A 12,794-nucleotide genomic window follows, 5' to 3' on the forward strand; every position below is an offset into this window, starting at 1 on the left:
GTAGTTAATAATATTTGGAATGGTCCTTCCCATGAAGGTTGAGTTGTTCCAGTTCGCTTGAAATTCTTGATATAAACTTTATCTCCTGGGTTCAGGTCATGCAGAGAAAAGTCTAATGGTCCGGCTTGTACTGCAGCTCTGGATTCATGAAGTTCACGTAGTTTGTGCTGTAACTCCTGTATATAGGAAGCAATAGTAATATCTCCCCCTAATAGCGATGTATAAGCCGGGGAGAAAGGCTTAGCCTGTATAGGCGGATGTCCAAAAAGCATCTCAAATGGTGAAATATGTAAGTCTCCTCTAGGCCTGCTTCTAAGATAAAATAGGGCCAGAGGGAGAATTTCAGGCCATTTTAAATGGGTCTCAGTGCATAATTTGCCAATCATAGTCTTAAGTTCTTTAATCATCTTTTCCTACTATTTGGAGAGGAGAAAAAAAACTGAAAAAGGTTAATTAATATCAACAAAATCAATACAATCTAAGAAGAATCATCTTTATTATACTGGGAAGTTCCCTGGGCACCCTCCTGAAGGGCACCTCTCTGAGGGTCATTAGCACCTCGAGTATTTTTTGGATGAGCGCCATTTCTTATATATTGTTGTTGTTCATTAACATTATAATTTTCTTCAATTTGAGCATTGTCATTAATTTCCCAATTCCTATTTCTATAATTCTGGTTTCTAAAGTTCTTATTTCTATATTCATTATAGTTATTTCCATAGTCATTATTATAATTTCTAGAATTCTGGTTTCTATAACCATTATCATCATTTCTATAGTTATTATTTCTAAAGCTATTATTAAACTGTGTATTCCTTCCAATCATCTTAAGAAAGGTTCTACATTCCATCATTTTTTGGCCCTTCTTCTCACAGAAGTGGCAAGTAATGGCTTGATAATTGGATTTCTGGAGAGGGGCAATTGTCGTTGGGTCATTATCATGCCTACTTTCTAATTTAGTCATCCTATCTATTAAATATCTCATTTTTTTCTTTATTTCCTCTATGTCATCATTATTTTCTTCCTCCTTTTCCTTGTTTCCCTTTAAAACATATATAGCTGTTTTTGCAATTCTTCAAGGTCCATATCTGACCATCTTGGGCATTGTGTTCTAAAATAATTCTTAATTGCTTTGCAAGAGTTGTTTACAAAGATTCTTCTAACTTGTCTTAAACTACTCTCTTTAGTTAAGTCCCAATCTAAGTATCTGTCCCCAAACTCGATAATTCTATCCATAAATCTGGAGGGTGTTTCTTCTTCTTTTTGCTTAATTTTTTCCAGTTCCATCCACTTATCTGTACTGTCTGCACATTCCTTCATTGCCATGAGGATGGCCTCTCTACAACGGTATAGTTGTAGATAATCCTCAGGATTGTTATAGTCCCATTCGGGATCCTGAGATGGCCAATGTGCTGCATTACACCCCCGGGTTTTGTTGACATGAGCAATTATTTTATTTTTTTCACGTTCATTTAAAAAAGCCTGTAGTAAGTTCTCAATGTCCTTGTAAGACTGATTATACTGAAAAAATATGTCTCCCATCTTTTTTGTTACTAGAAAAGGATCTTGTTCATATGTGGGGATATTTCGTGTAAATTCATTTATTTCTTGGGGAGTAAACGGTATCCTATGTCTTAAAGTCACCACATCCCCATTCCGTCCTATTTCAGGTACTTCTCTTAGAGGAAACAGGCCTCTAGTTGAATTTTGTACCTGTGGGTCAGTTTGACAAGGACAGGTTTCTCTAGGAGGACAAGATCTCCCTTGCATTGGAATTTGGTTTTCTGTAGGAGAAGGGACATGAGAAACTGGGATTGCAGGGGAAGGGTTTTGGGGATTAAATTCAGACAAGATTTGCACTACACGAGAGAAGCAGTCTGTTAACTGGGCTATAGGGAAGGTGTTTTCCGTCTCTATTTCAGGGAAGGAAATTTCCTCATTCAAAGGTTCAGAAACAGGTCTTTTTCTGGTAGAGTCGTTGTTTGCCAATTGATCCTGTAAGAAACTTTTTAGATCTTCTAATTGGGCTTGCATTTTATCCTCAATTTTTCCTATTTTATCCTCCATATTTCCCATTTTATCCTCAATATTTCCTATTTTATTCTCAATATTTCCTATTTTATCCTCAATTTTTTCTATTTTATCCTCGACATTTCCTATTTTATCCTCAATATTTTCTATTTTATCCTCAATATTTTCTATTTTATCCTCATTTTGTTTTATTTTATCCTCATTTTTTTAATTTTATCCTCAATTTTTTTATTTTTTTTCATCTCTAAATATAGTATTGAGGAGTACAAAAATGACAGTACCTATTAATATAAAAATTTGGAGGTATCCTGCATTCCTCAATGCTCCTAATTCTTCAGCTGCCATATAATTGTCAAAAAATGTAGTACTCATTTATATATATATATATATATATATATATATATATATATATATATATATATATTGTAATTTCACAAAACACATGGGGAGCAGGGCAAAGCAACAAACTTTCCTCAGGGTTTTTTTTTAATCCAGGAAGTTGTTCCTTAAGGGAAAGGATATTTAGAAACAGCTCTTCCAGCCAGGACTTTAGAGTCCTGTTGCTGAGATTACACATATCCATTGAACTACCAAAAAACTATTTTATTGAATTAGAGAAAACCATAACAAAGTTCATTTGGAAGAATAAAGGATCAAGGATATCCAGAGAAATAATGAAAAAAGAATACAAAGGAAGGTGGCCTTGCAGTCCAAGATCTCAAACTATATTACAAAGCAGTGGTCATCAAAACAATTTGGTACTGGCTAAGAGACAGAAAGGAGGATCGGTGGAATAGACAGGGTAAATGATCTCAGTAAGACAGTCTTTGACAAACCCAAAGTACCCAGCTTAGGGGACAAAAATCCAGTATTTGATAAAAACTGCTGGGAAAATTGGAAGGCAGTGTGGGAGAGATTACGTTTGGATCAACACCTCAAAACCTACACTAAGATAAACTCAGAAGCTTTGAATGACTTGAATATAAAGAAGGAAACTATAAATAAATTAGGTGAACACAGAATACCATACATGTCAGACCTTTGGGAAGGGAAAGATTTTAAAACCAAGCAGGACTTAGAAAGAGTCACAAAATGCAAAATAAATAATTTTGACTACATCAAATTAAAAAGTTTTTGTACAAACAAAACCAATGTAACTAAAATAAGAAGGAAAACAACAAATTGGGAAACAATCTTCATAACAAAAACCTCTGACAAAGGTCTAATTACTCAAATCTATAAAGAGCTAAACTAGTTAGTACAAAAATCAAGCCATTCTCCAATTGATAAATGGACAAGGGATATGAGTAGGCAAATTTCAGTTAAAGAAATCAAGACTATTAATAAGCACATGAAAAAATGTTCTAGATCTCTTATAATCAGAGAGATGCAAATCAAAACAACTCTGAGGTATCACCTCACACCTAGCAAATTGTTCAACATGACAGCAAAGGAAAGTAATGAATGCTGGAGGGGATGTGGCAAAGTAGGGACATTAATGCATAGTGGGTGGAGTTGTGAATTGATCCAAACATTCTGGAGGGCAATTTGGAACTATGCCCAAAGGACGATAAAAGAATGTCTACCCTTTGATTCAGCCATAGCACTGCAAAGAGATAATAAGGAAAAAGACTTGTACAAGAATATTCATAGCTGCACTCTTTGTGGTGGCCAAAAATTGGAAAATGAGGGGATGCCCTTCAATTGGAGAATGGCTGAAAAAAAGTGTGGCATATGTTGGTGATGGAATACTATTGTGCTAAAAGGAATAATAAAGTGGAGGAATTCCATGGAGACTGGAACAACCTCCAGGAAGTGATGCAGAGTGAGAGGAGCAGAACCACCAGAACATTGTATACAGAGACTGACACATTGTGGTACAAGAGAACATAGTGGACTTCTCCAGTAATGGCTTTACAATGTCCCTGAACAACCTGAGGCAATCTACGAGAAAAAAAAAACTATCCTCATGCAGAGGACAAACTGAGGGAGTAAAAACACCAAGGAAAAGCAACTGCTTGACTACAGAGGTTGAGGGGATATGATCAAGGAGAGATGCTAAAAGAGCACCCTAATGCAAATACCAACAACAAGGAAATGGGTTCAGAGCAAGGACACATGTGATACCCAGACAAATCGCCCATCGGCTAGGGAAGGGGTGGCAGGGGATGGGGTGGGGGTGGGGGGCCGGGAGGAAAAGAAAATTATCTGTTTCCAATGAACAATGTATGAAAATGACCAAATAAAATAATGTTTTAAAAACTAAAAAAAAATGCTTGTCACTTATAAAGACCATTTTTTCCTCAATTCCTGTTTCTTCCTTCCATTTTTACATGGGTCAATTGCAGTTAGAGCTTTGTTTAGGACTGTCCAGTACCAGGCAGTTGAATCTTATTCACTAATTACTATAGCACACAAGGGTCACAGACCTCCCCAAATTTAAGGGGTGCGAACACTTCTGGTGATTAAATCTAAAATTGGGAAGGGAAGAGTTAATCCCATCTTCAAAATACCCAAGTGGTCATCCACATTCTGCTTAAAGATCTACAAGAAGGGGATAGTTGTTACTCTCAACGCAGTTCCCTAAATATTTAGACCATGTTCGTTCTAAAGATTTTCTTCAGATAGAAGCTAAATTTCTCTGTTCTCAATTTCTGGGCTGCATCTTATGTTGTCCTCTAGCAAAGTCTTCTATATGGCCCTCTCCCATCAAATGGAGCAAATATAGTCATTCCTCTAATATAAGCCCTTTGAAAACAAAGTATCACCTATCCTTTCTTATGAATACTTTTCCCCACCATAAACATGTATAGTACCATCATGCAATATTTTTAGAACACTCAGAGTTGAGATCCAAGGGAAGAATTTAAGAGTTGAGTTGGCCAAACCTGAAAGACATCTTGTCAACAGCTAATGGCATATAGATACATCATCATAGATGTACTCACAATCAACTGGAAAGACAAAAGAATCAAAACCTTGAAAAATTATTAGGATTGAATCTTCACATAGAGTGCCAGAATACCTCTAGAAAGACTACCTTATTGAATACAATTGAAACATTTTCCTGTGGGAAAAATCTATAAAGAATAGTTAGATACAGGATGAGGAGATAGACACTTAACAGATACAATGTCAACATCCATTAAATCATTCCAACAACAAATTGGATTTCTTTACTTTCAGAAATATTACTATAGGGGGCAGCTGGGTAGCTCAGTGGACTGAGAGCCAGGCCTAGAGATGGGAGGTCCTAGGTTCAAATCTGGCCTCAGACACTTCCCAGCTGTGTGACCCTGGGCAAGTCACTTAACCCCCATTGCCTAGCCCTTACCACTCTTCTGCCTTGGAGCCAATACACAGTATTGACTCCAAGACATAAGGTAAGGGTTTTAAAAAAATATATTACTATAACATTTTGATTAGCTAGCTTGTATGTAGCACTTTTAAGAGGGTTGCAAAACATTTTATATTTGTTAATTCATTTAATCCTCATAACTGCATGAGGAAAGTGCCATTGTTATCCCTATTTTATAAGGGATGAAACTCAGAAGAAATAAGTTAAATTAGAGAAATTTATAGTATTATAAAATCAATTTTGGACACACTGATAGGTGAAATATGCAAACCTGCCATTCTAAGATCATATTTTTCTCTTCAGACAGAGATCAATGCATGAAGTGCCCTGAGGACCACTATCCAAATACAGAGAGGATTCACTGCCTCCCCAAAAGGGTGACTTTCCTGGCCTATGAAGAAACCTTGGGCATGGCCTTGGCCTCCATAGCTGCTTCCTTCTCTCTTCTCACAGCTCTGGTTCTCTGGGCCTTTGTGAAGCACAGGGATACCCCCATAGTCAAAGCAAACAATCGGGATCTCAGCTACATTCTCCTCTTCTCCCTTTCCTTATGCTTCCTTTGTTCCCTGTTCTTCATTGGCCGCCCCACTGCAATAAATTGTCTCCTGAGACAAACAACATTTGGAGTCATGTTCACGGTGGCCATCTCCTCTATTCTAGCCAAAACCATCACTGTGGTTCTGGCCTTCAGAGCCACCAGACCAGGCAGCAGGAGCAGGAGATGGGTGGGCTCCAGAGCACCCATCTCTCTTGTTGTCTTCTGTATCTTCATTCAAGTCATGCTCTGTGCAATCTGGCTCCTACTCTCTCCCCCATTCCCTGATGCAGACACACACTCTGACCCTGAGCACATCATCCTTGAGTGCAATGAGGGCTCTCTCATTGCCTTCTACTCTGTCCTAGGCTACATAGCACTCTTGGCCCTGGCAAGCTTCACTGTGGCTTTTCTAGCCAGAAATCTCCCTGACACCTTCAATGAAGCCAAGTTCATCACCTTCAGCATGCTTGTGTTCTGCAGTGTCTGGATTTCCTTCCTGCCCACATACCAGAGCACCAAGGGGAAGATGATGGTGGCTGTGGAGGTCTTCTCCATCTTGAGTTCCAGTGCTGGCTTACTAGGCTGCATCTTCATCCCCAAGTGCTATGTAATCCTTCTACAGCCACAGAAGAACACCAAGAAGTTTTTGAAGAATAATCCAAATTCCTGAGACAAGAAGCATTCAGAATATTTCTATATTACGCCCATGAATAACAAGATGTTTTTAAAAATTAATTAGTCTTGCTTAAAAATGTCTTAATTTTCCCCCAGCTGAAAATCTTAATAGCTGCTCTCTTTGCAGTGAAAATGAACTGAAAATAGGGGGGATACTCATCAATTGGGTATTAGGTAAAGAAGTTTTGGCACATGTTTGTAATGAAACAATATGGACCAATAAAAAGGACAAATTAACTATTTTTTAAATACATAAAAAGACCAAAATGAAATATAGAATGAAATAAACCAAACCAAAAGAACATTATAGATAACAACCAAGACATTGTTTGAAGAATAAATTAATGCCCACTTCAAGGGAAGTAAATAGAAACATGATACAAATAGTACATACTGTAAAGATTAAAATTTAGGGGAGAGGGGGAGACTGAGGCAGGTAGAAATTAGTTTCTCTCTGCAAGGAATATATATTTTTTAGAGGTTTATTAAAGGTTAAAGATTAAGAATATACAAGTATGAAACATGTGCCTAGGCCAGAGGCCTAGACAAAATAACCTCACATCATGGAAGAGACCTCTCTGCTCCAAAAACGGAAGTCCAAAAAGGGGCCGAGCCCTTCAAAAGCCTTTGCTTAAATATCTTCTCGATCTCGGCCCAGGTGAGATTACAAGGCATTTTGGGGAAGTGGAGCAAAGGCTCATGGGGATTGTAGTCCTGTATTCGAGTCTATTTTTTACATCCCCCCGTGTGATCATTTGTGGAAAAATTAATTTTTCCCCAAAAGGATCATAAAAACATAATAAACTTAAAAGATTACAATAGTGTGAGGATAAGAGAAAAAAGAATAAAACCAATAATTTCTGAACACATTGACAAAAAGCCGTTAGGGGGCAGTCCCCTTTGGCATAAAAGTATACATACAAATAAATGTTCAATCAACCACACCCAAAGTTCAATTTTGTGCAACTTGTGGTCTGGAGGCTTCTTCATGATGGCTTCTCCAACAGTTCAGTTTCTGAATTCAGAGAGGTAGCATCTTCTTCACCTAAAATTCTTCTCAAAAGGAATTTAAACTTTGCAATTTAAATAATGATTTTTTTTTTACATTCCCCCGTGTTGTGGGTGATTGAAAGATTCAGAATCAGTTAGGGATGCATGGCTGAGGTATATGAATCAATTTGCAAGAGATATTAAAAAGACATCAGAAAAATAAAAAGGGAAGAAAAATTTCTGGATGAAAATATAGACTATCAAAGTCTTATGTGTAAAAATTCCAAGTAGAAGAAAAATAAATCTATAACAGGTCCTTCAATCAGGGCCCAATCAAAATGATCTAAGTAATGATGCATTTACCCAGTCAGTAGCCAGGACTACAGAAAGTTACCACACTATGAGAGGCAGAAAAGAAAGGGACCAGAGTATATAAGCCAAGGTTCCGGGAGCCAAGTTTGAGGTACTTGGTAGAATGTGGAACAAGGAAGACCTGCTTTTAACACATGTTAAACAGCCGCAACCTCGAACCCCAAACCCGTTCAAGTCCTCTTTGTCTAGGCTCAAAGTGACGTCAATTTCTCCAGGATTGGTTGGTCTCTTTGACCTTATGCTCTATTGGCACTATGCAGTGGCTCTTTTGTGTATATCTTGTCCTAGAATCAGACAGAATCATTAAGCAAAGTCCCATAATTTATTTAAATAATTAGTGGCATCATTTTTATAGTCACAAGCTTTCTAGGGCATGCATTAGCAAATGTATTTCAAACTTGTAGCACTGAAAAGTCAAAAAGTTAAAGAAAATCTTAATACTGGTGACATGTGCTTCAAATATAAAAAGGAGAGAAAAAATAATTAAAAAAACTGAAAAAGTATATTGCACATGCAAGAAAAATATAACAATAAAAGAGCTTTAAAAAATTCAAAAATATAGCTTATAACCATTGACACTCTGTGTCAGTTAAGAAAATATAAAATACAAGGCTTGTATCTGGCCATGATCACTGTGAGTAGAAGGCAAATGAATTGAATAAGGTTAACAATTTTTTCATCTTTAAAAATATAGTAGTACAAATATGTAGATATCAAAATCCCCAAAATTCTCAATAGCCCAATTAATTACAATAGCAAACAAACATACTTTCATATTTCACATAAGTTGCTGTATGACATTTTTAAAACCTATGAATTGATGGACATTTGTCACAATTTTTACAAACAGAGCAATCCTTCAACCTTGGTATTTAAACATATTTTAAAACAAAGTAAAACTCATCTTGGGTTTAGAACATAATCAAGAAATCTATATATCATCCTGGTAGAAGTAAAATAGTGAGCTGAAGAGCATAAATAAAGGGGTGCTCCTTGTTCTTGGAGGCTTTTCCCAAGGGTACAAATGCCCTGAAATTAACTGCCCAACTTCCATTCGCATGTGGGAAGGTTGGGGGTTATAAAATACATTTCACTTCAGCTACTAGAATGGGCCTTACCTCGTGGTAGGGGCAGGCAAAAATAACCAGACTGTTAAAAAAAATTCCAAAATCATATTTAAAAAACCCTTAAAATCAAATCATTTGAGGTATTTAGCACATTAAATTTTTCCAAGGTTGTTAATACAATTATAACCAGTTCTGAAGTCCATCTATCCTCAGCAAAATAGAAAAAAGCTGTTTTTTTTTCATATATGGGCTTATTCACAACAATATTTGTTCAACACAGTTATAGGGGAAAAACAACAGAATTTCAGAACTCAGTACATTCAAAATAACTTCAATCAACCTTCAGTTCACAGAATAATATTGAATCCAGTAATATATGAACTTAAAATCACAAAGTTAAACCTTAAACAAAACAATGCAATAGAATACAGATAATTTTATAAACCATTGGAGTCTGAAATGCCTTAGAATATAGCCTTTAGTCTCTTCAAAGTTCCTTGGGTTGTTTTTTTGTTTGTTTTTAATTATCCATTTAAATGTCTATTGTCCGAAGGTAGAGTAGTAAGGGCTAGGCTACGGGGTTCAAGGGATCCGTCCAGGGCCCCATAGCTGGGAAGCATCGGAGGCCAGATTTTAGCTAGAGACCTCCGGTCCCTGGGCCTGGCTTCCAGTTCGCTGGGCCACCCATTTTCCTCCCCAAAGTTAAAGTTGAATCTTTGGGCTGAGTCTGCTCCCAGACGGGCAGGTAAAATCAATGAAACTGTCAGAAGAGTCAAAAATCCTTTTAAACAGCCCATTGCTATTTTCTGTTTGAAAAGATCTGTTTCTTCTCTTTAGTCTTTTCTGTCTTTCCCCTCTCTGATACCCCTGCAGCCAATACCCCCAGCCACGTGGAGGCTTAGCCTAAGGGAAAATCTCCTTTCCCTCTGGTCTCTCCCCTCCGCCCATGTGGCCAATACTGTTACCAGCTGGTCGCAATGAGTCCTGAGCGATCTGCTCCAAGGATCTGGGTGATGAGCCGGCTGGGTCGGGCTCCTGGGTCTGGGGCACAGAAATAGGCAGGCAGCGGCTGGTGAGAGGCCAGGAGCAGGAGCGGCTGCGGGGGTGGGCAAGGTCGGGACCAGGTACCAGGTGAGGATGATCAGGGCTGCAGGCTGCAGGCAGGAAGCGGCGGGGCCGAGCCAGGTGGGGTGGGCAGCAGGTCCGGAGCCCGTAGCAGCTTTGTGAGGGAAGAAAACCTTGGCCAGAGAGTTATGGCTCAAAAAAATTTTTCTAGGCACTAGCTATTAAAAGTTGAATTAAAGATCAGAAAAGAATTCAGAAGATTGAGTTTTTTTTTTCCATTAGGTCGCCATAACTGTAAAGATTAAAATTTATGGAATATGGGGAGACTGAGGCAGGTAGAAATTAGTTTCTCTCTGCAAGGAATATATATTTTTTAGAGGTTTATTAAAGGTTAAAGATTAAGAATATACAAGTATGAAACATGTGCCTAGGCCAGAGGCCTAGACAAAATAACCTCACATCATGGAAGAGACCTCTCTGCTCCAAAAACGGAAGTCCAAAAAGGGGCCGAGCCCTTCAAAAGCCTTTGCTTAAATATCTTCTCGATCTCGGCCCAGGTGAGATTACAAGGCATTTTGGGGAAGTGGAGCAAAGGCTCATGGGGATTGTAGTCCTGTATTCGAGTCTATTTTTTACAATACACTCATATAATTAAAATTCCAAGAGAGTTGCATATGAGAGAATCAAATTATTGGTCAAGCTAACAATAAACAGTACATTTTTTGTTTGCTGATCTCTCAGTGATCAAAGACAAAGATATTTAGCATCTTAAGCCATAAAACATAATTTTGGAAGCTTGATATACAGCCCTCCTCTAACCATCTTCTATTGGTGAATATCTAATGAAAAGGAGGACTGATTTTCCCTCAGTCCTTCCCTGATCGCCTCATGACACTGACTGGAGTCATGCCTGGTCTAAGATTCTAATAACCCTTGGTGTTCTGCATAGGAAGATCAAGTTGGGGCTGAATAAGATTTGATCTCCATAGGTCATTTCAATAGGGAACTCAAGGATAACATCTTGCTGCCTGCAGACATTCTTGGATTGAGCCAGTCTTGTATACCAGGCAACATTGAAACCTTCAATTTCTATCACCCCAATTAGTAAGATGCTCTGAGGCATGGAAAGTAAAAGCATTTCTTGACTTACTTAGGAACAAAGAGGTAGTGAAAGAGGTTTGAAAGACAGGCTCAAGGCTCAATTTCAAAAGTAGAAATAAAAAATTATCACTTAAGTATATAAATACATATATTGTGTCTATTTCTCATTCTCTCTTTAGCTCTATGTCTCTTTTATCCATCTCTATCTCATTCTCATCTCTGTGTTTCTGTAGGACTTTCTTATTCTTACTCTCATTCTCTGTCTCTTTCTTTGAATGATGAAGACAAGAGCAATAAAGTAATAAACTGACAGAATATTAACCTCAATTTAAGAAGATAGAATTAAATAAGGATATGTGTGTGTGTAAAGTCTTACACAATTTCAAAAATGTAATTTCACAAATACATGGTTGAAGCAAAATATATAAATTAGTGAAATTATCTTTTATTTTTGGGAAATTCTGGAGTAAATAATTAGGAATTTACTTATAGATATCTAGAAAGGAAATAGATTACAGAAGACTTAATAAAACTTGATTCCTCTCTGCTGACAGAGGGGATTTTCCCAAAGTTTCAACTGAAACATTCAATCTAGATGAGATATTTATTATCCTTTACTAGGCATATTTCTTCCAAGAGTTTTATTTTTTCCTTTTCCAACTGGGGGAAGCTTTCCATTAAGTGAAAAAAATAAGGTTTAAATTAAAAAGAAAACTAAGATCAAATTACATGGAACAGCACCAATATATCAAGAATAGGTCATATAAAAGTGATTATATTGCTTGTCTGGATAAGGTCACTAAATAGGCATATATTAAACAAATCAGTCAACAATCCTTTGCTATTTGCTTTCTATGTGTTAAGTTCTTTAATGAGTAGAGAATATACCCCAAATGTGAAAAAGATCTAGAATACTATAATGCAAATGTGCTGAATGGTTTCTTAAATTTTAGCCAAAAAAGAGAATATTATGCACAGTAACAAAATTATAATGACAATAAATTTTGAATAACTTAGTTTCTCAGATTAATAAAATGAACCACAATTCCAAAGAACTCATGACAGTAAATGCATGACAGTAAAAGACATTTTCACAGAGAACTGACACAGTCTGAAAATATATTGAAGGAGAGTTTTTCACTTCCTTTTTCTTAGTTTTGTTTACATTATTGCCAATGTGGAAATATGTTTTGTATTATTTCTCCTGTATAATGGGTATTGTACTGCTTGCCTTCTCAATGAATCAGTGTAAGTATTTTTTCAAAACAGTAATAAAAATTTTAAATTAGCAAAATATTTGATAAAGTATGAAATATTTTTACTTTATGAAAGGCATTGATTGATATGTGTTAGAGTATGCTTTATTGAAACAGAATGGGAATTGACTGAATGACTAAACTCAAAGAGAACCCAGAGTTTTAAATTCAACTTGGAAAGAGATTCCTAATGCGCCTATATTTTGCCTTAGTTTCTTAACATGTTAGTAATGAATGCGGCACATATATAATTGCCATCCTGTCCAAATTTGCAGATTGTAAAAAATTATACTTGATAAAACTCTGTCTCTGTATCTGTCTTTCTATCTCTCTTCCTCTCC

The 12,794-nt window shown here is 36.8% G+C and overlaps 1 protein-coding gene and 1 pseudogene across 2 annotated transcripts in view; both read left to right on the top strand.

Annotated features, from left to right (window-relative positions):
* Positions 1–6,597, top strand: part of VN2R603 (vomeronasal 2 receptor 603) — a 39,423-nt gene extending 32,826 nt beyond the window's left edge. For both annotated transcript variants that reach the window (XM_056825094.1, NM_001099590.1), the window contains 1 exon segment: positions 5,697–6,597. In XM_056825094.1, the coding sequence (XP_056681072.1) occupies positions 5,697–6,597 (901 nt within the window).
* Positions 6,334–6,678, top strand: VN2R602P (vomeronasal 2 receptor 602 pseudogene; annotated as a pseudogene).

Source organism: Monodelphis domestica, chromosome 4, assembly GCF_027887165.1.
Source record: "Monodelphis domestica isolate mMonDom1 chromosome 4, mMonDom1.pri, whole genome shotgun sequence".
Classification (NCBI taxonomy): domain Eukaryota; kingdom Metazoa; phylum Chordata; class Mammalia; order Didelphimorphia; family Didelphidae; genus Monodelphis; species Monodelphis domestica.